Source organism: Neofelis nebulosa, chromosome X, assembly GCF_028018385.1.
Source record: "Neofelis nebulosa isolate mNeoNeb1 chromosome X, mNeoNeb1.pri, whole genome shotgun sequence".
In the NCBI taxonomy this organism is placed as follows: Eukaryota; Metazoa; Chordata; class Mammalia; order Carnivora; family Felidae; genus Neofelis; species Neofelis nebulosa.
In genome coordinates, this window is record NC_080800.1 from 31,797,860 (window position 1) to 31,824,664 (window position 26,805).

The 26,805-nt window shown below is 37.0% G+C and overlaps 1 protein-coding gene across 1 annotated transcript in view; it reads left to right on the forward strand.

The window, feature by feature from the left end:
- Positions 1–26,805, forward strand: part of CFAP47 (cilia and flagella associated protein 47) — a 540,470-nt gene that overhangs the window by 170,944 nt on the left and 342,721 nt on the right. Inside the window, exons 27-30 of the mRNA XM_058712583.1 lie at positions 6,608–6,708; positions 10,452–10,577; positions 11,980–12,211; positions 23,285–23,506. Of these exons, the coding sequence (XP_058568566.1) occupies positions 6,608–6,708; positions 10,452–10,577; positions 11,980–12,211; positions 23,285–23,506 (681 nt within the window). The remainder of the gene's footprint in view (positions 1–6,607; positions 6,709–10,451; positions 10,578–11,979; positions 12,212–23,284; positions 23,507–26,805) is intronic.

Genomic DNA, 26,805 nt, shown 5'->3' on the forward strand with positions numbered 1-26,805 from the left:
TAGTCTATGAGACAAGTTTCTATGTTTTAATTCTTTTTTTTTATATTTATTTATTTCTGAGACAGAGACAGAGCATGAGCAGGGGAGGGACAGGGAGAGGGAGACACAGAATCGGAAGGAGGCTCCAGGCTCTGAGCTGTCAGCACAGAGCCTGATGCGGGGCTCGAACTCACAAACCGTGAGATCATGACCTGAGCCAAAGTCGGTCACTCAACCAACTGAGCCACCCAGGCGCCCCAAGTTTCTATGTTTTAAATATGATTGAAATCATGCAAAATATGATCTCCAACACAATGAAATTAAATTAAAAATTAACAGAAGGAAATTTGGGAATTTCATAAATATGTGAAAATTAAACAACACGCTACTAAATAACTAATGTATCAACGAAGAAGTCATAAGGTAAATTAGAAAATATTTTGAGATAAAGGAAAATGAAAGCACCCCATATCTAAATTTATGGGATGCAGCTAAAGTAATGTTTGGAAGGATATTTATAGATTTAAATGCCTATATTAAACAAGATGAAAGATTTCGTATCAGTGGTGTAAACTTCCACTTTAGGAAACTAGAAAATCCTAAAAAAAAAGGAACACATGTTAAATGCAAATAAATCAGAAAGAAGGGAATAATATGTATGCCAACAGATTAGATGATTTAGATGAAACTAACAATTTCCTAGAAAGACACAGACCAAAACTAACTGAAGAAGAAATAGAAAATATAAATTGATTTTAATGTTTGTTTATTTTTGAGACAGAGACACACACAGAGAGGGAGAGAGACAGAGACAGAGACAGCGTGAACAGGGGAGGGGCAGAGAGAGAGAGGGAGACATAGAATCTGAAACAGGCTCCAGGCTCTGAGCTGTCAGCCCAGAGCCTGATGTGGGGCTCAAATTTTGAACGGTGAGGTCGTGACCTGAGCCAAAGTCAGACGCTTAACCAACTGAGCCACCCAGGCGCACCAGAAGTAGAAAATATAAACATTTTTATAACAAGTAAAAAGATTGGATGATTATTTTAAAAATCTTCCCACAAAGAAAAGTCCAGTCCTGGAGGGTTTCATTGGTGAATCCCACTAAACATTTGAGCAATCAAGGCTAATCCTTCATAAAATCTCACACCAGGCTTTTCAGTTTTGGAACCTGGCTCTGTACTTGTCAACCTTGAGAGCCACTGACCTCGCTACTTGGAGGAGCCCTTCCAGAAGGCTTTACCCAACTGAAACACATAGTATATACTTCATATGCCCTGGATGAAAGGTTGATGAGGAAGGGATGTTTACATGGTCTCAACATTTTATCCATACATTACTTATTACCTGCTCTTACTTGCCATTGCTAATTACTAATCAATTATTAAATATCCAGAATAGGCAAATCCATAGAGACAGAAAGTAGGTGAGTGATTTGTAGGGTCTGAGGGGAGAGGCAAATGGTGACCGACTGTTAATATATATAGGGCTTCATTTGTAAGCAATGAAAATACTCAAAAAGTAATGGTGATGGTTATACAACTTTGTAAAATATTAAGAACCACTGATTTGCACATCTTAAAAAGATGGATTTCATGATATATAAATTATATATATATAATAAATATATATATTTTAATTAATTTAATTTAATTTAAATATATAAAAAAATATATATATATATTATTTTAAATGTTGGTATAAAAAATGAGGACATCTGATGGATGCTACCATAACCAAATGACCAGACTCTATATCACTAATAAGGAGGAACACTGACCTGCTGAGCTCCCTGGTGGGATGAGCTAGAACTGTGCCACAGCACATATGAGATTTTCTTGTTGGAAATAAAAAATTATCCAGTCATGAGAGGACAATGAGAATATTTCAGACAAAAACAAGTAGCTTTAACTCTTAAAAATAATGTCAATTAATGAAGGACCACCCAAGAATGACACAGAGATTGTCTTGGTTTAAAGGAAAACCATTTCAATCAATTTCTCAGTTTGGACTTTGACATTACTGGGACTCTTGAATATGGACTACAAACTAGATAATATTCTTGTAGTAATGTTAAATTTGATGGTAGTGATGATAGGATTATGATTATATAGAATAATGTTCTTGTTCTGAGGAGATACAGGCTGAATATTTAGGGGGTCGATTTGTGTACACACACATTTTAAGAAAAAAATTTTTTTTTGTTTATTTTGAGAGAGCGAGCAAGAGAGAGGCAGAGGAAAGGGAGAGAGAAAACTCCAAGCAGGCTCTGTGCTGCTGACAGGGCTGACATAGAGCCTGATGTGGGGCTCGATCTCACAAACTGTGAGACTATGACCTGAGCCAAAATCAAGAGTCAGACACTTAACTGAGCCACCCATATGTCCCAAGAAAATAAATTTTTAATAGAAGAGAGAGAAACAAATGTGGTGAAATAGTAATTTAACTGGGTGAAGGGCACCTATGTGTTTATTTTACTAGTCTTTCAATTCTGTGAATTTAGAAAAATGTAAAGTACGGTGTTGGGGTAGAGGGAAAACAATCACTAATGAGAAATTTCAGGCGAGCCTGAAATGACAAAGTATAAAAATAAATATTGCATTCCATATTTGACTTTCTGTACATTATGGTATTTACTGTTTGATTTATCATACTAAAATATTCATAGTTTGTACATGACAATCGTACGTCAAATGTACGGCAGTATAGAGAGAAGCCAGAGTTTTCCCTATCATCCTATTTTGCGTTGTCCCTTTGAGTACAGCAGTCCCTTTTGTTTCCATACACACCTGCAAACTTTCTACCTCTGTAGGAATTTTCATGTGTCCAATGGGAGAATGTGTTTATGTTGCTTTTATAAATGTTGGTTATTATTTACTTAGGACAGCATCTGAAATAAAATGTTTCTTCCTGAGAATACAGGAGAATATTTCTTCCAAAAAAAAAGGCTTTTATTTAAACTGGCTTCTCATAGGAACTTATATAACTTAACATTATTAGAACAGCTAGAAGTATTAAAATGATATTGTTTAATGAGATAATCGATGATAAAAGAAGGTAGTGAACAATGTTGGTAAGTGCTTACATCCATGGTCGTATCTAAGACTCTTTCCTGACTTGGTCACTTTGAGTATATGTGCACTGAGACAGACCTAGAAGCTAACCATTCTCATGCAGTAGGCCAAGAGTATAGCTTTGTTTCAGACAGGTTGAACTTGAAGTTGGGCCCTCTGTTTCCTAATTGTGTGACTTTAAACAACTGTTGACTTTTTCTGGACCTTGCTATTGTAACCAAAGTCGAGAAAGTTAATACTTTATATCCTCAAAGACTGTTGAGAAAATTTATATAAGTGAAATAATGTATTTTAGATGCTCAGCACAGTAGCTGCCCCCAATAGTTCAAGCCCATTTCCATTACCACCAACATCTGCATCGTATCACCTCTGTTACCGGGAATCTCGATCCTGATTTTTGCCCGTTGGAACTCTTCTAAATCACATACGCCTGAAGATTGCTATATAAATTACCAAATAGAATTGAAACCCATAATGTCACAGTCACTTCACTGTTACTGTACAATGTTACAGTAATTTTACTGTTATTGTAATATTGAATATTTTTAGACTAAATTGTCTACCACTAATGGTTCCTGGCTATATGGATTGGCATAGAGCATCCATAAATAATACTATTATTCTCTGATAAGGTACCATAAAGTGCCCTATTTTCCCAGAAATGTTTTTGTTAAATTGTAGAGTATTAGTATTGCTGACTGCAAGTCCCTTTTCTGTTTTAATGTATTTTTTTAAAGGAGGTCTTTTTTTTTTTTTTTAAGTTTATCCATTTATTTTGAGAGAGAGTGCAAGCAGGGGAGGGGCAGAGAGAGAAAGAGAGAGAATTCCAAGTAGGCTCTGCATTGTCAGTGCAGAGCCATACATGGGGCTCTGTCCCATGAACTGTGAGTTCATGACCTGAGCTGAAATCAAGAGTCAGACATTCAACCAACTGAGCCACCCAGGTGCCCCTATTTTCATGTGTGTTTGATAAAAATGATGTTAGTGTTTAAAGTGTCCATATTCCCATATTGTGTAAGTTGTATAATTTCTATATCATGTGCTACTCTATAGAAGAATGTCGTCAAATGAATTTTGTATATGTTGGTTTATTCTTTACTTTGAGGAGTATGTAAAATCAGTGTTATCACCTTCGACGAGCTGGTTTTATACAAGAAAGAAGTAAGACTATTCCCGGGGCACCTGTGTGTCTCAATCTGTTGAGCGTCCAACTTCAGCTGAGGTCATGATCTCGTGGTTCCTAAGTTCGAGCCCCACATCTGGCTCCTTGCTGACAGCCTGTCAGTACATAGCCGTCTCCCTCTCTCTGCCCCTCCCCTGCTTGCAGTCTCTCAAAACTAAACATTAAAAAAATATATTTATTCCTGTTTCATTCTCAGAATGAATTTTATTTCAATCTTATGTTCTTTAGTTCCACATCATTTTATAAAAGTTTTAAGTGATACCGGTTGTATTTGTTCATTTGGTTGTTGTCCTGGGTAAGGTTGTCCCCAAGCTGACTTTTAGATGAAGATTCATGGATATGTGGTTTATTAAGGAATGGCTGCCAGGAAAAAACAAGGAAGGGGAGAAGGGAAGCAGAACATGGAATCAGTCATGCCACATGAAATGAAATTTAAGCTCCAACCTCACCTTGATCCCATGGGATTCTCTGGAGATGAAGTTACACCACAGAGTTTTTGTCCCGTTTGAAGCAAAGAAGCTGGGCTTTCAAACTCCTGCACCACGGGGCGTTGGCTGCAGCATCACCCAGGGGACCATAAATTTCCAAGGCAGTTGAGGCTTTCAGCAGCTCTAGTAATCTGACATTGGTTCTCCGAAAAAGATGACAGTTACCCCACCATGCCCACCCAGAGGATGGGAGCCTCGCACAAAGAAATTACATCCTAGGGGAAAAGGACAGAAGGGCAGAGCACCACAGCATTTGCTGGAATCATGTTTTTTTTTGTTTGTTTTTTTCCTTGTTTTCTCTTCCTGTAATCACTGTTAAAGCAGAAAACATTTTTGGTTCTAAGATAACAATGATGATGGTATCTGTGGGTAAACTGTGTTATCTAATCTGAGAAATGTTAATTAAACAGAGTTGGACAGTTAATGGAATTTTGATCGATCACTACATTTAGCACAAATACACCATATATAGAAGTAATGATTCATGCTATCGAGGAATTCTCAATTTCATTTTAAAAAGGACATCATACAGAAAAAAACAATTGCATAGAGAAATACAATTTAATCTGGAATAGGGCTATCTGATACATGTGTTTAGGATGATGGAATAGAATGATTAGGGTTGGTCAAACAAGACAGTACTCAATATGTATATTTTGCACAATATTTTAATGCACATCAGTTGTAAAGAGAAAAACATAATGCTTTCTTTATGGGAAAATATGCAGAACTAAGGTAAAAATCAATTCATTTACATATAACATATGTTTATTTGAATGTCTCTGACAGCTCATTATATTGCTACAAACTTCTTTATAGTCTCATCCTATCCTATATTTTACTTGTATCAACTTGGATTATAACACCAGATTTTGTTTCACCTTGGCCAGTGACCGTAAACTGTGTAGAAGGGCTAATACAGTACATGGCAGACTCAAGAGTAAAATCATCTTGATAAATGTTATAATGCACAAGTAAAACCAATAATCCATGTTTATAGTGGTATGGATAAAGCATAGTACTTCTATTAAAAGATCAGTTGTACAAGGACAGAGTTGTCACATAAATTGGACAGGCCCAATATAACCTAGGAGTTTTGTAGTTCTTATTAATTTCACATTGCTTTTATAAAATAGGATAATAGTATGCAGTTTATGGAAGGGAGTAGTACTCTACTAGTGGAATAACTTTTGTAGTATTGCTTTCAGTTCTCAGATATATTTAAAGGACAAACACAAAAGACCATTTGAAGAAGTTAGATGGTATGTGCAATTTTTGGAGACCTTGTAGTTGAAAGAAACCTTGAATGTTATAAATGTTTTCAATGTGAAGAAGAGAAAGCCTAGAGAAGATACAGTGACCATTTTTAAGTGTTTGAAGGAACATAATGGGGATCAGATTGTAGATTTTGTTCTCTGTTGCCCTGAAACGGAATGTCTGAAGTTACTGCTCTCTAGATACGAAATGGGTTGTCTCTGAGTCATGGGTCTTCCTCTGGTACTGTCTCCCTAGTAGTGTCATCTGAAGCCAGATACCATTTGTCAGGGATTCTTTACAAGAAGAAGGTGATTAAATTAAGTCTGAGGCTCCTTCAGTCCTAAAATTTCCTGAATCCATTTATGAACCTGCATAATTATAAGCTGTGTTCTAGAGCACACTTGACAGTGAAATTTACCATCTCTCTTAAAAGCTTTAAAAGTAAATATTCTTACACCATTAAAATACATATGGTAGGTGGTTAAGAAAAACAAAGTAGGTGAAAAGAAAAACGATAAATAATTCATGTCTTGATCATTTAAGGCATACAGCATACATAAAAAATATTTCATTGTGTTCACTGCATCTCAAAAATTTATTTTATTGAAGTGCAATGTTTTCACTTTTAGGTTTTTGCTTCCAGTTACTGGAACAGCAGAAAACTGTCTTCTTACTATTTACCCGTATATGGCAACTCATCTTGATAAACAAACAATTATTTTAAAGGAAGGTAAGTTAGATATGACTGTCGTCTCCTACTCTCACTGTATATGCTCTTGTCATCCAAGCCAACACCTGAAGATAAAGTGACCTTAAAATTAACTGATGTTTATTAACCTCCTGCTATTTCCAAGAGCTGTGTTTAGCACTGAAAGTACAATATGGCAGTGTCTCTTAATTGCGAAAGTTGAAAATCTAGTAAAAGACTCATAAATAAATAAATACAAAGAAGATTGAATTAAGAGTATTGTACATGAGCTAGTTGGAGTGTTGGAGATGTGGGTGTGGTGCAGAGGGTAATGCTGACATATGGGGTCTGGGATGACTTTATAGAAAAGGTGACATCTGGGTAGAGCTTGACAAATGATCTTGAACAGGATAATCTGGGCAAAGGGCAATATAACAAAAGCATGGGGGTCTTACTGGCAACACAAGGCAGGCAATAAAGGGGCCACTGCACCCTTTATTCTGTAATAGTGGGAACCTTCTGTGATTTCTGAGTATCAGTGATTTGGAAAGGGAACAGTGGGGATGTGAGCTGAATTAAAATTGGAGAGTGATCAGTAGGCCAGCTGGGAGTTGCGGCAGAGGAAATGGTGAGAGACTAAGAACAATATGTGCAATGTAAGACATGGAGGAGAATGATGGAATCAGTCTCAGACGAGGAGAAAGGATGAAGTGTGGGAAAAACGTGTCATCTGTGTATATTGTCAAGGCCTTGTTTCAGTGCTGTATTGGATATCTTTTCTATGTTTGTAACCGGTTTTCTCCTGTTCTCCACTTCTCCAAATGTGTTCCACTCCTTTGGAAACTCTTTAGTTCTGTTCTCTCTCAGTCTCAGGGCATGACCTTTTCTGGAACTTTTCAGGAACAATGGAGACCATCAGGCAGGAACACTCTGAACTTCCAAAGCGTGCAACTGACCCATCATCTTTCCTGTCACAAACCTGAGAGAGGCCAGAATCTCTTGCCTTAGGCCATTCCTTTATCTGAATCCCTTCATCCTCAGACCTTACTTAATCAACTAATCTTGTTTGCTCTTACCCTTCAAATTATCCCTCCCTCTTAGCTGCTTTGGGGGCCAGTGCAGGATGACAGCTGGAGGAAACAGGGGCTATATCTTCTCAGTGGACAGGCTTGTTCCCAAAGAGGAAAAAGGGTGAATCTAGGCCATGCATTCCTGATTTATTCCTTGCAAATTTACCAGTCAGATAAACCACTCAATTTCTCACACAGAGGGAGAACAATAGCAAAGGAAACTGAATAATTAGAATACCATAGCTTCCTTTAACAGGAAGGACATGTCAGGGGTGAGGCAGAGCATTCTTCCACTTTACTGCTGTTACTTCACTACTGAGCAATAGTTTATACTGTTGACCCCCAGCCCCAACCCCTCTTCAAACTCTGTCTGGACTTCCACATACCATACTTCCCCGGAATTCTTCTCACCTTGCGGACTGTTCCTTCCAAGCACATATATATTACAAGTTTTATACACAGTCTCAAAATTTAAAAGATTTCTGACCAATGCTGGTGTTATATTTTTATATTCTTCTAATATACTTGAGGGGTAGGGGAGATTTCAGATAATATAACAGAAAGAGCAGTGGATGAAGTATCATAGAACGTGGGTGGAAATTCTATTTTGTGTTCTGATCTCACCATTTGCCTTATGCTTTTATTGTTAATTCTCGAATCCTCAAACATCTGTTATTTAGCAAAATACGCGTGGTAGGAGAGTAATAGGATACTAATAATATCTATTTCAAAAGGCTTTTGTGAGGACTCAATAGAGTAAATAGCTATAAATTATTGTTACTATTATCATTTCATTATTATTACGATTATAAATATTATTATAATTGCTTTAACACTCATAGTTTTCATAATATCCTCCAAAAAAATGAGGAGTTACTGTATAAAATTTTGCTATTTCTTTAAAAGAAAAAAGGGAATAGAATCTTAGTGTTTGATTAAGTATGAAATCTGTGGATTAAAAATAATGCATCCATTTCAGTAAATATTACTATAGAAAAATGTGATTTTTAAATGTTCTAAAATATCTTTAGAAATAAGTATAGTCATAATTTGTATTATATATTTAATGCTTCCTAGGCATAGGGTACTCTGCTAACTACCTTATATTTGTTATTTCATTTAGTTCCCCCAACGACTGAGTTGATACTCTTATTAATTTCACTTAACAGATTAAGAAACTGAGTCATAAAGAGTTTGAACAGTTTGCCCCAGGGAATTCTAACCAAATTTGTAAGGCCTCGGAGCCTACACACTTAGCTACTGTGCCCTAGAGTATGATATGTTCAATAAAGGTGAAATCTTAAAACATATTAAGTAAATCAAAAATTAAAGCAGTATGATTTATTTCTTATAGCTAATATGCTAAATAAAAACTGTTATATGAATCATTGACTTTAGTTGAAGGGTACAGATGTGGGTGTGTACCCCACTATGAACTTTTTATCATTTGATAGTAAGTTGAAAAGACATTGCCTAATGCACCCACAATGAATCATTCTGTCATTGAATTTTCTAAGGCTCATTTTAATGAAGTCTTTAGTAGTGTAATGTTGCAGAGATATACACACCTACTCGATAACGATTCTCTGTCAAAATCTGATTGGCTTTTTATTGAAGGAATGGAAGAAACTTCGTATATACCAGCTTACTTATCTATGTTATTGCCTGTGAAGTAACCCTCACAACAAATTCATGAGCTCAGAACGTTTGGTTTCATTTTATGTATAAAAACATGTTTCAGAGATCTTGTAGAACATACCATGGTTTAATAGCTCAGGAGTTGTAGTGCCAAGATTTCAAATTAGAAATTTCTAACTGCAAAGGCCATGTTTTTCTGACAGGATTACATTATGCATATATGTATACAAATATACATAGGTATATACATATGTGAACAGATAGATAAGTAGATAGGGAATCTGGTCTTTTCACATCTATTGCCTTTTCTTAGCATTGCCTTTGGCTGGGTTCATATTACCAAGTTGGCAAATTCTAGTGTATAGACAGCAACTGTAGCTGGAATAGAGATTGAAAGCTGTGCAAAATAGTGTCAGCTCATAACGAAGCAGTGATTTCATTTCAGAAAATTGAGAAGAAATTACTTCTGTTAGTGATGTTCTTCTTAATATTCACTTTTGAGCACCATATTTAATAATTCCAAAAATTTCACTGTAGAAACATTTTAAATGGTTTACACATCTTTGTTTATCCTAAAGGTGAGCATTGTTCATTTCCTAAAAACTTTGATATGCCATAATAGTTGCCTTGTTAAATAAAATTAATTCAACTCAGAAAACCATATCAGCCTTTATCGTGTTTTTTCTTGACATCTTATTTTAAGTATAATGGACATTTAGACTTAAAAAAAAAAACTTTTTAGAGGCACCTGGGTGATTCAGTGGGTTAAGCATTCGACTTTGGCTCAGGTCATGATCAGGTTCATGAGTTTGAGCCCCACAACGGACTCTGTGCTATCAGCACAGAGCCTGCTTCAGAGCCTCTGTCCCCCTCTCTCTCACTGCCCCTCCCCTGCTCATGTGCACTGTGTCAAAAATTAATAAAAACATTAAAAAAAATTTATTCTATATATGTATATATTCATATTTATTATATAATATATATTTTTATGTATAATTATGAAATTCAGGTTCAGTAATTTGATAGTCATTTCACAAATGCTCGTTGACCTACTATGTTCCAATGTGTCATTTGTAGATAAGAGTGACATTTCTGTGAAGAGTGGAGAAAATGTGTTGCTTCCCTACCAAGAAGCTGGTTTACTCTCTTCTACTTTCACTAAATGTAATGATGCTGAGCCTGCAAAGAAAAAATTATCTGTTGGTATGTGGCAAATAAATAATGTACTGAGCAAACCAAGTATGAACATGATCTATTTAATATTATTGAGTTGAAAACTTAGGCTTTATGAGGTAAGAAGAAATCCATGAAGAAAACCATGCATTTTTCATTAATTGCAAGTGGGTCATATGCTCTGGGAGCTGTCTGCAATGATCTGGAGCAGAAATTCTCTGATGTTTTTTGTTCACAGCCTACTTCCTATCTCATTACTTTCCCCCTAGGTCAGAAGATGTGCCAAGCAGTTCCGTTTATTAAATAGTTCGGTTGAAAAACCAAAGAGTAGTAATTCATGTGATCACCAGCATATGTTGTAGTGATATTTAACTAAAATGTTAAATATCCTGTAGAGCCCCTGTGAATCTGCTGTGACATCCCCTGTACTCTCTGTATAGTTAGGGAACTTCCAAACTAGCGGTTTGTCTGTTATTTGTTGAGCTGGATCTAGTATTACCTGTCTTAGAAACAGATGAGCACAGAGAAATAGATAAATATGCAAATTTGGTATTATCATTTGTAATGAACTATTCAAATATTATTTTCTCTAGAATGAGTAATATTGAAAATGTTCCTGTTTACTGAATGGACCAAACCCAATTAAATATTGTGAGGTTTTTATTTTTTTTTTCAACGTTTTTTATTTATTTTTGGACAGAGAGAGACAGAGCATGAACGGGGGAGGGGCAGAGAGAGAGGGAGACACAGAATCGGAAACAGGCTCCAGGCTCCGAGCCATCAGCCCAGAGCCTGACGCGGGGCTCGAACTCACGGACCGCGAGATCGTGACCTGGCTGAAGTCGGACGCTTAACCGACTGCGCCACCCAGGCGCCCCTATTGTGGGGTTTTTAAATGAGTGTGTGCTTGTGCCATTACATAGATATTTTTGAAAAAAAAAACAAAATCATTTTATATTGAAAATTTCTATAACTTGAGATGTTTTGTTTTATTGAAGTACTTCTCTTGGATATATAGTCATTTTGAATATGAAACCAATATTTTGTTTCTATGAGTTTTTCAGCTAAGGTTTAATTCTAATAAGTGGAACTGAAGAATTGTCGAAATAGTTTACATATGTAATTGAAAATGAAACGTTTCATTTTGGGGAATGTTTTCACCATTATGACAAGAAGAAAGTTTAATGATTTTCTTTGTTGAAACTCATCTATTTTTAAAGTATTTCTTTTAGGTCTTTGCAAACAAATCTATTTTTGTATTTTTAAGATACAATCAATTGACTCAGAATTTCTTTGAGAGCATTGAATAATTTGTAGAATGAGCTTTATTTGTCTACATGCAAATAGCAATAGCTGACAAGATATTTTACTCTCTGGTGATGTAACTCTTTTTTGTTTGTTTGTTTTTTTTACAAACAAATGTGAATTTTAGGAATCGAAATAATACCTGAAAGATTGAACTCGGGCAAAAGTAAAACCTCAAAGGAAGACAAAGATAAATCTATGAAAAAGGAGGAGAAAAATGAGCACTTCTCTTCTCTTGAAGAAGGAACAAAGGCATATGACTTCTTTGAAAAGGTTGTACACGCTGCTCAGACCTGGTTCAGTCTCTTTGGCTGGCCTGAAGGACCCCATTCTCTTTCTATTCCAGAAACTATAAGAAGGTAACAGTTATGTGTTTCTCTAAATCCTTTGCTTTGTATCATATAATAAAATGTAATATATTCTTTGAGGTTGTTTTAAGTGAAACACAATGTTAAATTATTTTGCTCTACACTCATAAATTATGAGGACGCTATTCAGAAAAGCAAAAGAGTGCAAATATAGATTCTTTAGTATTCGTGTGATTTTTAATTTCTTCTAAACATCTTATGATTTGAGGTCAGTACTGACAATCTCTTAACCTCAGTTTCCTCCTCTGTCAAATGAGAAGGGGTAAACTATGGGTAGGAAAAGCCCTTGTACATTTTAAAAAGTTTGGAAATTCCCCATGTATAGCTAAGGAAATACCAGCTCTCGATCTAGAGTATAGCCTGGTAGACGGTACATTTACATTAGTCTTTTATGTGCTTTTTAGGACTCAGCATGTCTAAAGTAGATAAACTGCCTTGGTTTATATCAAATCATTTAATTCTGTTGTTAATTTAAACTGGAATTTAGGCACCACCTTTGTTGCAACTTTGCTGCTGTGGTGGTTCTCTGTAACTAGAAGGGCCATAGTAGAATTTTTGCCTCTATAGTTAGGAGCGAGGTAGGTTATGCTAAATCTCTAGTTTTCCTATAAGTTATCTTCTTCAGTTTTTTAAATGAATGGGACAATATCAGCTTCATAGAATGAGTTAGTAATATTTCATCTTTACCTGTGCTGGGGGAAAATTAATACAGCAGATATACTGAAAATGTACAGGCTTGATCATACAATCATCTGACTCCAGGGAATTTTTTAGAAAAGTTATTCTGTTAATAACTTTTTCAGTTTTCTCCTTTGGTGTTTGTTCTGAAAATGGTACCTATTTTGAGTAAATTTTAATGATGTATTTTCATTTTAGGGGAAATCATTGATTAGACATTTCCAACTCATTATTTGACAATAGTGACTGCTAGTATTATTGTTTTTATGTTCATAGTCTCTTGCTCATTTATAATTTTTATTTAATTTTAGAAAACTTTTTTTTTTTTGAGAGAGACAAAGAGAGCACGAGCGGGGGAGGGGCAGAGAGCAAGAGGGAGACACAGAATCCAAAGCAGGCTCCAGGCTCTGAGCTGTCAGCACAGAGCCCTACACAGGACTCGAACTCATGAGCTGTGAGATCATGACCTCATGACCTGAGCTGAAGTCGAACGTTTAACTGGCTAAGCCCCATCATTTAATTTTTATTTATTTAACTTTTATGTCTCACATGATGAATACTTGAAATAATTTATCCATTTCTGTGTTTTCTAAATTATTTAATGCTGATTTTTTCTTTACAATTTACTTCTTTAAACTTGAATTGTATGTTTAATTATTTTCAGATCTATAAATTTATCTCATTATTCCTTGTTGGGTGCATCCCAGAATTTTTGCCATTAAACATTCTCATCTTTGTTGTTGTTGTTTTTGTTTTTGTTTTTTTTTTTTATCATTTATTTATTTTTTCAGAGACAGAATGTGAGCAGGGGAGGGGCAGAGAGAGAGGAAATCAAAGATTCTGAAGCAGGCTCCAGGCTCTGAGCTGTCAGCACAGAGCCTGACATTGAGCTTGAACTCACAAACTGCAAGATCATGACCTGAGCTGAAGTCAGATGCTTAACTGACTGAGCTACCCATGTGCCCTCATTTTCTTTTTTTTTTTAATAAAGTGTATTATTTTAATTTTAATTTTCTATTTTCTATATACTTTTACTATAATGACTGCTAAATTGTTGTATAATGTGTTGTTGGATTTCTGTGGTCTTGAATACTTGCCCACTCACATTAACTTTGGGGCATTTACTTATGTTATTTTGTTCTATATTTTCGTAATGTAAATGGTGCTGAAATTCAATACATCTGGGGCGCCTAGGTGGCCCAGTCAGTTAAGCTTCCAACTTTGGCTCAGGTCATGATCTCACCGCTTGTGAGTTCAAGCCCTGTGTCAGGCTCTGTGCTGACAGCTCAAAGCCTGGTACCTGCTTCAGATTCTGTGTCTCAGTCTCTCTGACCCTCCCCCACTTGTGTGCGTGGGCGCGTGCTCTCTTTCTCTCACAAATAAATAAACATTAAAAAAAAAAGATCCAGTGTATGGTTTAAGTGGTAGCAGATATTTCTGGATGTTACATAGGAAGGATTTCAGAGTTGGGATCACTGCATCAAATAATAAAAGCTTTTAAAAATCTATTTTAGTTTTAGATGATTTTCTAGTAAGTTTTCTATTTTATATCCCTAGTCATGAGTTACATTGCTGGTCTGGTTGTTCCCTGATGGATTTGAGTATCTTGCTATTTTGATAAGTGGGAAACAGCTCATGTCTTTGGGTACTGCTTGGGGGAAGACAGTTCTAGAGAATATGGGGACCTTTCTAGCCCTGAAAAAAAAGGTGCCCCAAACCAAATGTTGCCCATCTTTGAACCCCCCACCTCAATGTTTCCTACATCACCCCATCATCTAAAATCACTCAGTTTTTCTGATAAGAAGTCCGATGTCATATTTTGTGAGTACCACGTTCATTCTCTCAGAATTATTTTATGGTTCCCATTTCTCTGCTAATGTATTCTGCAGTTTATGAAATAAAATCCGAGTGTGGGAATATTTTATATCATTCAATCTACTTGGTATTCTTTAGGCCCTTTCACTTAGAAAACTCGTCTTTCAACTATTCTTCCATGCCTCCTATTTCCTGCCCTCTATTTTGTCTATTTTTCTCTGTTGTCTCTCTCAATCTCATTTTAGAATGATGGAGGACCTGCGTGACTGATCCTTTATACCACTTTCAGTTATGTCCTGCGATATAACTGGACATATTTCTCTGTCTTTGCTTTCTTAAGTTTGTAGATCACTTTCACTTGCTCTTCCAGTCTTCTATAAAATTTTTAAGTTGGTTTTTATAGTTTTGTTTTCCAGGAACTCTGTTCTTTATTCCTTCCTCCCTCCCGTTCTCCCTTCTTTCCTCTTTAACTTTAATAATAGCATCCTTTTTTGTGTTTTATGGATGCATGCCTTCTCAAATATCTTTTCCACATATAGCATTTGAATTAATCATCACGATTTCTGTACCAGAGGTCACTTCCTCCTTCTGTATCTGCCAGCTGTAATGTTGGTGTCTCTCTTAAGTTCCTTTACGAAAAATGGCGTCCTTTCCCCCTGTAGCCTACTGCTGTGCAGTCCATCATTTTAACTTATTCCTCAGTACAATTCTTTATTTTATAGATATTCTTCAGGTTGGTATACTAATGGTTCTTTCCCCAATTTGAGTGTTTTTAAAGGTCTCCAGTCTTTCTGACATTTCAGAAACATTTTGAGAGGGAGAGAAGATGAGCACATACGTTCATTTTATTATCCTGAACAGGAAGTTGCTCTTTCTCGTAGTTTGCTGAAGTTTTACTCTTCTGTTTATCCGAGCTTAATGACCTATCATTTCTGTTATTGCTTTCATTATTGTGGTCTAATAATCCATCTACTGAACTTTCTTTGAAATATGTTTCCTACCTTATTCCTGTAAAAATCATTTTGTGGGGCGCCTGGGTGGCTCAGTCGGTTAAGCGTCCCACTTCGGCTCAGGTCATGATCTCACAGTCCATGAGTTCGAGCCCCACGGTCAGGCTCTGTGCTGACAACTCAGAGACTGGGGCCTGTTTCAGATTCTGTGTTTCCCTTTCTCTCTGCCCCCTCCCCGACTCACACTCTGTCTGTCTGTCTCTCTCTCTCTCAAAAATAAAGATTAAAAAAAATTTAAAAATAATTTTGTGATGGTATTTTGTTAATGATAATGGTTCATATGTATTAGACTCTTAACTATGAAAAAGGTATAATTATATGTGCTTTGTGAGTATTCTTTACAATGAATGACCTGTGAGGTAGGTACTATAGTTATCCCCATTTTACCGATGAGGAACTGGAGGCAGAGAGAGAATAAGCAACTTTCTCAAAGTCAATCACCTGATAAACAGCAGAGCCAGGATTTGAACCCCACCATTCTACCCCCCCCCCCAGTGCCAGTACTTTTAAGCATCATTCCACTTTTCAATTATTACAGGATCACATTAAGATTTAGAAAACTTTATGGGGTGCCTGGGTGGCTCATTTGTTTAAGTGCCTGACTCTTGATCTCAGCTCAGGTCTTGATCTCAGGGTTGTAGGTTCAAACCCTGTGTTGGACTCCACACTGGGTGTGAACCCAAATCAATTAAATAAATAAATAAATAGGATTTAGGAAACTTTAATACTTGAAAGACGTGAGCTCCACTTTTGTCTTTAGCTTTAGGCTGAACACTATATGTACCTATGGTTAGGTATATTAGTTCAAGAAGATTAAGAATACAGTAGTCTAGAACTGAGGAGAGTTATGTAACCCTAATGTGTACAGGCCACATCTAGGATTTCAGACCAAATGAAGCTCAAATTCCTGAGCAAGCCATGAATTTTACTGAAGTCAGCCATGTTAGCAGGGAAACTGAATTGCCTGGCCTTATATGCACTAACCCCCCGACTGGAGGGTCATCTACTACAGGATATAAAACCTGGAAGACTAGAATTCATTGTGAATTATAGTGTGGGTATCAAAAACTTTTTGTTTTCCTTTTAACATTATTGAACATTTTTTGACATATTTATGCATCACCTTTCTTGAACCTGAAGATATGGGTTGTCAGAAATGCTGCTTTATTGATGTATTATCTCAGGTAATTTCACTCTTTACAAACACCAATTTGTAGCAGACAGGCAATATGGACCATTTCATTTGTTGATTTGGGAGATATTCAGGTGGAATAGCAGAAACCAATTATTTGAAGAGATTACCTTTATTGATTAGTAGTCTGTTTTCAGTTCTTCGAGGCCCTTAGATATTATTTATTTTCAGCCCTTTCCCAAATCACCAAAAGATGGATATAGCTATTGGAAACTATGAGAGAGCACAATTTATGTTCCAGAAATCATCAGAGGAAATGTACTAAATATCATAGTCCCCTAACGTTAACTTGAATGACTTGTGGGAATTCACATTTTTTCCAGACACTGCTTGGGAAGGTCTCTATGCAACTGACCACAGAAACATTTAAATCATATTGGAAATTCCAGTGCATCTGGGAGAAGTGATTGCAGTACATCTCAGTGCTAGTCTGCACTTCCATTCCAACATGTATCACCTTCCAGTTGCCACACACTAAGAGCACATCTGGGAATGCCTCTCAGGAAGCCTGGGGGAATAGGTTCAAAGGGGAAATTGTTTCAAAGCTACATTCCATTGCAGAAGTTCTCATTTAGTGTAAATGTATAGACTCTCACAGGAAATCAAATGAATCATTGAAATGTTCTACCATTCATAATGAGAGCATGCCAAATAAAATATTTTTCATTGCCTCTGAGACCTTATTTGTAAAAAGGAGGTAATGATAATACCTACCTTATTGGGTTGTTGTGACATTTAAAAGAGGAAATACCTTTATTAAAACAGAGGTTGGGACCTAGTAAGTATTCAGTAAATGTTAGCTGTTAATATTAAATTAAATTAGGATTATGTTAGTAGCGTTAAATATTTCTGACTTCCTGTATTGTATTCACCAACTCTTCTATTTGGTGGTGGAAAGTAAATTCAAATCCCATCTTTTCCAAGCACTCATACAAATGATATTTCATTAATAATATTTCTCCTTCCCTTGCACAGGATTTTTTGACAGCTTGATGCAGGAACTTCTGATGTTTACTAAAAAGCGTGAGTGTGTGTGTGTATGGTATGCTTTTGTCTTTGCCACTTTGAGCTGCTGGCAAGATCACTGATAAATTTAATATAAACATAAAGTTTCACCTCTATTTCTGGGCAGCCTGCCTATTCTTTCTGCCAACCATGTCCAAAAAAGTCACAAAAACGTGTCTTTAGACTGAGAGTGTTAGAATGAAACCAGTTAAGTAACTGATTAGACTTGGCTTCCCTGAGTTCTTTTCACTTCTTCACATTACTCTAAGAATGAGGGATCATTTTACAATTTTTTTCCAGTTAGTTTCCTTCTTTAACCATTTTACTACTTGTTTGTTGGCAATAGTGGTAATTGGCAGGTGGTTTCTTTACATGAAAAGATAGATCACGACACAGGTACACCGAGCCTTTGGCTTGTGCATATTTTCTTTAAAAAAAATTTTTTTTAATGATTATTTATTTTTGAGAGAGAGAAAGAGCACAAGCAGGGGAGGGGCAGAGAGAGAGGGACACACAGAATCCAAAGCAGGCAGCAGGCTCTGAGTTGTCCACACAGAGCCTGATGTGGGGCTGGAACCCACAAACAATGAGATCATGACCTGAGCTGAAGTCGGACGCTCAACTGACTGATCCACCCAGGCGCCCCTGCTTGTGCATATTTTCAATTTCCAAAGTAGGGGCACTCTCAGAATTGAAACAGAAACTTAAAATCATTTACCATCTTATTATGTAAACGAGAAGACAAGGAATATGGTTAACAATTAATTATCGAGGTTTTAATTGATACGAAGTTTACATATGTAGGATATGCGTACATATAGATATTAAAGAAAATACTCTCGTTTATGCATCATAATTTGTGCTCCCAATGGACAATTCAGTTATTGACGAGCAACATCACCTTTTCCTCTAACAAACCTGAGGGCAGTATTTTTGTAGCTAATTTTGGTCAATCTTCACGTGCTAGAGGAAATTTGAAGACCCAAGCTGTTTCCTCGTGATGCTTTAAATCATGAAATAAAACACACATAAAGGTTCACAAACCAAGTACAACCCCTCAATTTACTCCTAGAGCAAGCCCCTGTGCACCTATCAATTTGACAGCACCCCAGGAGCCTCTTCTGAACCTCACAATCTACCAAATCTCTATAACTGTAAGAAAATTACTAGCTTGACTTTTATGGGCAATCATTTCCTTGCCTTTTTATTTATTTATTTTTTCAGTTTTATCATCCAAGCATAAATTGGTAAACTCCAGAGTTTAAGTTCTCTGTTTGAATTTTCATAATTTTTGTCACTATGTAACATATGGACAGAATTACAACTATGTGAACATGTGTATAGCTGCCACTTAGACAAGGAACTAGTCCATTGCTCACATCCCCGAGTCCCTGCCACCTCCACTTCCCTTCCACCTCCCAGAGTAGTAACAATTATCCTGAATTCTAAGACCAAATATTAGTTTTGTGTGTTGCTGAATTTTACATAGAAAGAATCATACAGTTTGCATTTTTTTGTAGCATCTGGATTTTTTTTTCTCTTAGTATTATGTTCATGTGATTCATTTTGGCATTTAGTAGTAGAATAGTAGTAATGTTGTACACTAGGCCATTGTCTGAATATTCTATAATTTCTCCATTCTGTTCATAGATATTTCACTGGCTTTTGGAGTTTTCTATTATGAATAATGCCACTATGGAAATTTTGATATATGTCTTTTGTTACATATTTCTGAAAGGCACATATATATAAGTGAAATTGCCAGATCGCAACATAGAAATATCACCTTTAAAAAATTTCTTTAGAAAAACGGGGGTGGGGGGGCAGTTGTCTGGGTGGCTCAGTCCGTTAAGCGTCTGACTCTTGGTTTTGGTTAGGGTCATGATCTCGGTTCGTGAGTTCAAGCTCCGCATCAGGCTTTGTGCTGATGGCACAGAGCCTACTTATGCGCGCGCGCTCTCTCTCTCTCTCTCTCTCTCTCTCTCTCCCCCTCCCTCCCTCCCTCTCCCTCTCTCTCTCTCTCTCTCTGCCCCTCCCCCTGCTCATGCTCTCTCTCTCTCTCTCTCTCAAAAAAAAAAAAATAAATAAATAAGGAATTTAGAAATATGATCACCTTTAGAAGATACTTCTAAGCAATTTTCCAGGATGGGTGTACCAGTTTCAACTCCCACAGGTCAAATATGCAAGTTCCACTTGCTCTTTATCCTAAGAAATAGTTAATGTTGTGCGTCTTTTCAGTATCACCTCCTTCTAATGTATGTGGTTTGAACTAACATCTTACTGCTCTTGATATTAAGAAAATTTTCACATGTTCTTGGTTGTTTGAAAATGTTGTATCATAAAGAGCCTGTTCTTTGTAGTTATCGGGGTTCATAGTGATTCTTTCATCTGTGGTTTCGTTTTTTGTCAATTTTGGAAAGTTGTTAATATCCTTTCAATTATGGGACTCCCTCATTCTTTTGGGCCCCTCTGCTTTGCTCACTCTTCTGTATTTTTCATCCTTTTGTCCCTCTGTGTTGCAATATGGATGCTTTCCTATGGCCTATATTTCATTGCATCAATTTTCTCTTCACTTGATTTAGTCGGCTGTTAACTTCAGTCATTGCTTTCATAATTTTACTTACTGGATTTGTGTATAAGTTTTCCATTTATTTATATATATTTTTTTATTTTTTTAATGTTTGTGTATTTTTGAAAGCGAGAGAGAGAGGCAAAGCACAAGCAGGGGAAGGGCAGAGAGAGGGAGAGACACAGAATCTGAAGCTTTTGATGACAAAATTCTTTTTTTTTAAGTTTATTCAATTATTTTGAGAGAGAGAGAGAGAAGTGGGGAAGGAACAGATAGGGGGAGAGAGACAATCCCAAGCAGGCTGCTCAGAGACTGATGTGGGGCTTGAACTCACAAATCACAAGATTGTGACCTGAGCCAAAATCAAGAGTCAGATGCTTAACCAATGGAGCCACCCACATGCCCTGATGACAAAATTCTTAATCTTAATCATAGTGAATATAATTGCTTTAAAATCTGTGTCTTGGGCACCTGGGTGACTCAGTTGGTTGAACGTACGGCTCAAGAAATGATCCCAGGGTCATAGGATAGAGTTCACGTTGGACTCCACACCGCATGTGGAGCCTGCTTAAGATTCTTTCTCTTACCCCTCTGCCCCTCTCCCCCACTCTCCCTCTCTCTCTCTTTCTAAAATTAAATAAATAAAAATAAGTAATATCTGTGTCTTAAAACTATAATCTGGGGGCACCTAGGTGGCTCATTTGGTTAAGCTTCTGACTCTTGGTTTCAGCTCAGGTCTGATCTCATGGTTCATGGGTTTGAGCTCCGTGTCTGGCTCTGCTCTGACAGTGTAGAACCTGCTTGGGATTCTCTCTCTCCCTCTCTCTCTACCCTTCCCTCACTTGCACTTGTGTGTGTGCATGCGTGAGTGTATGCTCTCTCTGTCTCAAATAAATAAATTTAAAAAAAAAAAAGCAAAGCTATAATCTGTGGGGCCCCTTTGTGTCTGTTTATATTATGTATTGTTTCTTTCTCTTTTTATTCAACTTGTTGCTTTTTCTCCTTCTTTAGTTATAGTCTGGTTATGTTTTATTTCTGTTTAGATCATTTATCTTTTTCATAATTTTTATAGCAATATTTTAGGGTGTTCATTTTTTTCCATGACATATTTGTTTGTTGGTAACTTCAGGATATACTAGCTCTATTAGATATATTACTTATGACAGAGATGTCAAGTAACTTCCATAAAGCCACAGAGTAAGAGCCAGAGTTTGAGTAATGGCAGTTGTACCCTTACGTAAATCAATATACTTTCTCCTGTAATATACAACACAGACCTACTAGCTACCAAACTGGACAACTGCCATTCAAAATGGCCCCTTGAGCACTTTTTATTTCTCAGTCTAAGTTAGTAATACATTTTGATGGCTAGCCAACAGATAGTGTAGTATTAGGTAATTAATAAACTATAGACAGCAAGAGTTGGTTGGACTTTTTTTTACTCCATTTAAAAATTACCATGCATTATAATTCACTGAAGGAGGTATCAGGTAATAGAGATTGCACTGTCTTATATAAAGAACAGAGACATGTATAGGAACAATAGCTCTCTGGGATTATCTTTAAAATGTGAATCTCCACTTATGAGGCCAATTTGCAGGATGTGTCCTTTTAATGGTTAAAATTTAAATTGAAATAGGGGCGCCTGGGTGGCGCAGTCGGTTAAGCGTCCGACTTCAGCCAGGTCACGATCTCGCGGTCCGTGAGTTCGAGCCCCGCGTCAGGCTCTGGGCTGATGGCTCGGAGCCTGGAGCCTGTTTCCGATTCTGTGTCTCCCTCTCTCTCTGCCCCTCCCCCGGTCATGCTCTGTCTCTCTCTGTCCCAAAAATAAATAAAAAACGTTGAAAAAAAAATTAAAAAAAAAAAAAATTTTAAATTGAAATATATGTGTAAATTTGTTTTTGTGTATACATGTGTGCTGATTGTTTGACATCTGTTTTGAAAACTATTATAGGCATTATTATCTTAAAAAAATTTTTTTTAATGTTTATTTTTGAAGGAGAGAGAGAGAAAGTGAGTGGGGAAGGGGCAGAGAGAGGGGGAGACACAGAATCTGAAGCAGGCTCCAGGCTCTGAGCTGTCAGCACACAGCCCAATGTGGGGCTCAACCTCATGAGCCATGAGATCATGACCTGAGCCAAAGTCAGGTGCTTAACCGACTGAGCTACCCAGGTGCCCCTATTTTCTTTAATTTAAATGGTATCAAATTTGAGTTCAGTGAGTTTGGATAACTTTGCAACCAGCTACTAGTTGCTGGGTCCAGGACTTAATCCCTATACTGTTTCTCCAAAGTACTTAACATTTTCTAATCACAATCCAATCTTACAGACTTGACAATTGTAATGTTAGATAATAATGTGTGTTTAAAAGAAGATATGGAGGGGTGCCTGGGTGGCTCAGTTGGTTAAGTGTCCAACTTCAGCCCAGGTCACGATCTCGAGGTCTGTGAGTTCGCGCCCCACGTCGGGCTCTGTGCTGACAGCTCAGAGCCTGGATCCTGCTTCTGATTTTGTGTCTCCCTCTCTTTCTACCCCTCCCCTACTCATGCTCTGTCTCTCTCTGTCTCAGAAATAAATAAACATTAAAAATAAAATTTAACAACAAAAAATAAAAGAAATTATGGAAACTTCTGGGGTTATCAAAACATCTAATTTTTACTAACAAATGGTAGCTGAATAAGATGAGCTTTATAATGCCCTATTTGATTGTAAATAGAATTTTATTTAGTCATTGAACATTTTTTTCATAATATAACATTATGAGATGTTTTAAATTTCAAAATTATTTTCTCATAGGGAGGTGTATAAAATGCAATTTTACTCATCAGCCTCGCCATCCCAAAAATTTTCCAGACTGAATGACTTTTCCAAATATAGTAAGACCATTTACGATGTGATACTACACTTGAGTGGAAAACTGCCACCTGGAATTCATTCAAGTCAGTCTTTACCTGTGGATTATACTGAAAGGGTGATTCAACTTCATTTTCAACATTCTTCACTTCTTGACTTTCTCAAGTAAGAGCATGGATATGCTAATTTAAACATGTAATATTGGCTTGGATAGATACGTAAGTAGATGGGTAGATTTTGGTATCATTTATCTTTTTATAAAATATTTACTAAGTTTCCTATATATATTACATATATAATATATACACACACACACACACATATATATATATACACACACACATATATATATATATATATATATATCTGTAAAAGTAATAAAAAATAAAATAATAGAAAAATAATAGAAAATAAATATTTCATGAGCTATGGGATTGATAGCCTAAGGCAAATATTCTCAAGCTTTATCATCCATCCAAATCATTATGATAGCATGTTAAGTGAGTTGCTGGCCCTTAACCCACAGAGTTTATGATGTGAATTTGCATTTATAACAGTTTTAAGTAATACTGATTCTTCTTATCTATGACCTCACTTTGAGAATTCTCACATAGATAAATATATAAATCCATAGAACTAAAGAGTGATGAAACCAGTAAGTTTATTTCTCAGAATACTGTTCACATAAGCTCAAGTTACACTGTGAATTTTTAGTCTGCATTGGTAAGGTTTTTAGTACTAAAATAATCAGCAAGTGAAAATTTCCATAAATGGTTGATAGAAAATATAGGAAAAATACTTGTCATTATAATGTCTGTATTCCTCTACAGAGATTAAATGGTGAGTGAGCAAGAAATGGAAAAGCAATGTTTATTAAAAGTCTGAGGAGAGTGTTGGTGATTTATATTATTTTGTCTGCCTATATTTGCAGTATCCTTAACCACTGGAACATCCATAAGCAGTGTTACTGTTCCATCTAATCATGTTCCTGTACCACTAAAATAGCATTTGTTGCTTGTAATTATTTATGCAATAGGATTCATATATTTTGAAATATATTAGTTTTTAAATTGGTTCTTCTTTATGTATGGAATCTACTCCATAGTTAGCCAGAGATGTTCAGCTACCTTAGCAGGGGTGGGGATGGAGGGTAACAAGAGGCATCCCAAAGGAAAGATTTGGTGTTCAGGGTTTTTTTTTTTTTTTTTTTTTAATTTCCAAATTAGAATTTTTGAGTCCCTGGCAACATTATGGTCTTAAAAGTTAGACATAGTACAGAGAGACAGGAAGGTGATGGCAGAGTAGGAGGACCCTAGGCTCTCCTCGTCCCACCAACACTAGATAACTATCAAATGATCCCCAATCCCCCAGAAACTGACCTGAAGACTGACAGAACTACACAGCTAAGGGGAGAAAAGAGGCCATATTGAAGAAGGTGGGAAGGGTGGAGAGGTGGTTTAGGGGAGAAATAGATTCTGGCTGCTACAGAGGGGAGGCAGCCGTGGTCACCGAGAAGGGTGAGAGCCAGAGGAGCACACAGGGAAACACACAAGGAAAATGTTTTCCCCTAACCATTGGTTTGGAAAACGAGAGGAACCAGAGAAGCTGAATTTCAGAGCTGAATTTCGTGAGTTCTTGCCACCAATGGGCTTAAACCCTGGAATTTTAAAGATCAGTAGTCTTGGCTGTGATAGAGCTTGGAGGGCACTGTGCTGCTCTAGGAGAGAAACTGGGCAAACAATCCAAGGGCATACAGTGTGGAAACAGCTGAAGAGTGACTGGGGCACACAGTGGGGCGATTATTTGCCCCACCTCCATCAGAATTGAAACCCTGCAAAACTCTGGTCAGGAGATGTGGTATGGGCTGGGGTTTGTGATGGTCTTCCAGGGGAGGGGTCTCCCAGGCTGGGACTGAGGCCAGCTTGACTGAGAATGGCAGTTCCACTAGAAGAATGTGGGGTGGGGCTAGTGTAAGCAAGTTAGGCAGCCAGTGTCCTTGCTGTGCTGCTTCCCCAGGTGGCTGGCTCTGTGTTTATGCCGAGGGGCGGGAGGGAAATGGCAATGGCCAGGTCCTTTCTTCCTGGAGAGGTTGTCTCTGTGAATGAGGCCTGACAGGGACACACTCTGAGAAGAGCAAAGAAGTCACCTAAGGAAACTGAGCTAAGACCCGGCCTCCTGTTCTAGAGGCTGACTAATGACAGGGACGCCAGTGAAGACGCAGAAGGGGAGGAGATGGCTGGCTCTGAAGCCACAGTATGAATGACAAATATATGAGGACTGGGATGGGGCTAAGTCAGTTATGAGGGACCTCTTGGTCCTCAATGGGGCTAAGAGGAGAGACGCAAGATTTTCATCTCAGGCCTCAGTGGCAAATGCCCACCCACGTGGCAGCTAAGCTCCAGACAGAGATAGGGAACATTGCCAAAGAGACTGAGGATCCAGAAAAGTAATCACAAACCTGCTTGTACAGACAGAAAAGTCCCTCTCACCTACTTCATGTGAACCCAAATATAGGACTGATCCATGTTCTGAGAGGCCTTACACAATTTGGAGATCCTTCCTTAACAAAATATCAAATTAAAAATATAAAATTTAGATATACGGATATATACATGGCTTTAGAAGAGACTCATGAAAGTGAGGAAACCTGAAATTGAAGCTTTATTTATTAGACAATATATCTGCCTCTTCCCAGGTGCCATCTTGTGCGGGAATCGAGAGGTCTGAAATTGATTGCTTATCCCAAAGCACAGGATTACTTGTAAAGAGACTGTTAAGTTTAGGAAAAACTAAGACATGTGAACATTCAAGTCTATGTTTTCTTCCTGTTTCTCTGTGCCCCATCTGGTTGAACGAATGAGAAAGATTATATCAGTTAAGGAAAACAGCATGGCTATGTATAACTTTGTAAATTATTTTCATACCACTGACTTATTTATGAGTCAGTGTACCCCCACTAATTTGCGTGCATGTTAAGGGTAGGAAGCACTTCTCATTCATCTGGCATCTCTGACACCCAGCATCCTTCATAACACAGAATGGAACCAATGTTCATTAAATATTTATTTATTAACATTGTCTTTCATAGACATTTGCTTTTTGAGCTTGTGTGGCAACAGGAAGAAAACTTTGAAATTGAGTCTCAGGGTAGTCATAGAAGAATGGAAAAAAATTTGTGAGATATGAAAAATTAGGGATAAGAGAAGAAAACATAAAGTATTTGCATTCCAGGAGAGGAGGTGTAGCCAGTCAGAGAGGATCAAGTTGGGAAAATGTGGAGTCTGTACTGTGAAAGTTATACATTGAACTTTATTTATAATACTAACCTATAAATTCTTTAATTATTAAAGCACTTATTTCCTCATACCCGTAGTTTGCTCTGGCTACCATAACAGACTAGAAGGTTTATACAACAGAAATATATTTTCTTACAGTTCCAGAGACTAGAAGTGCAAGATCAAGGT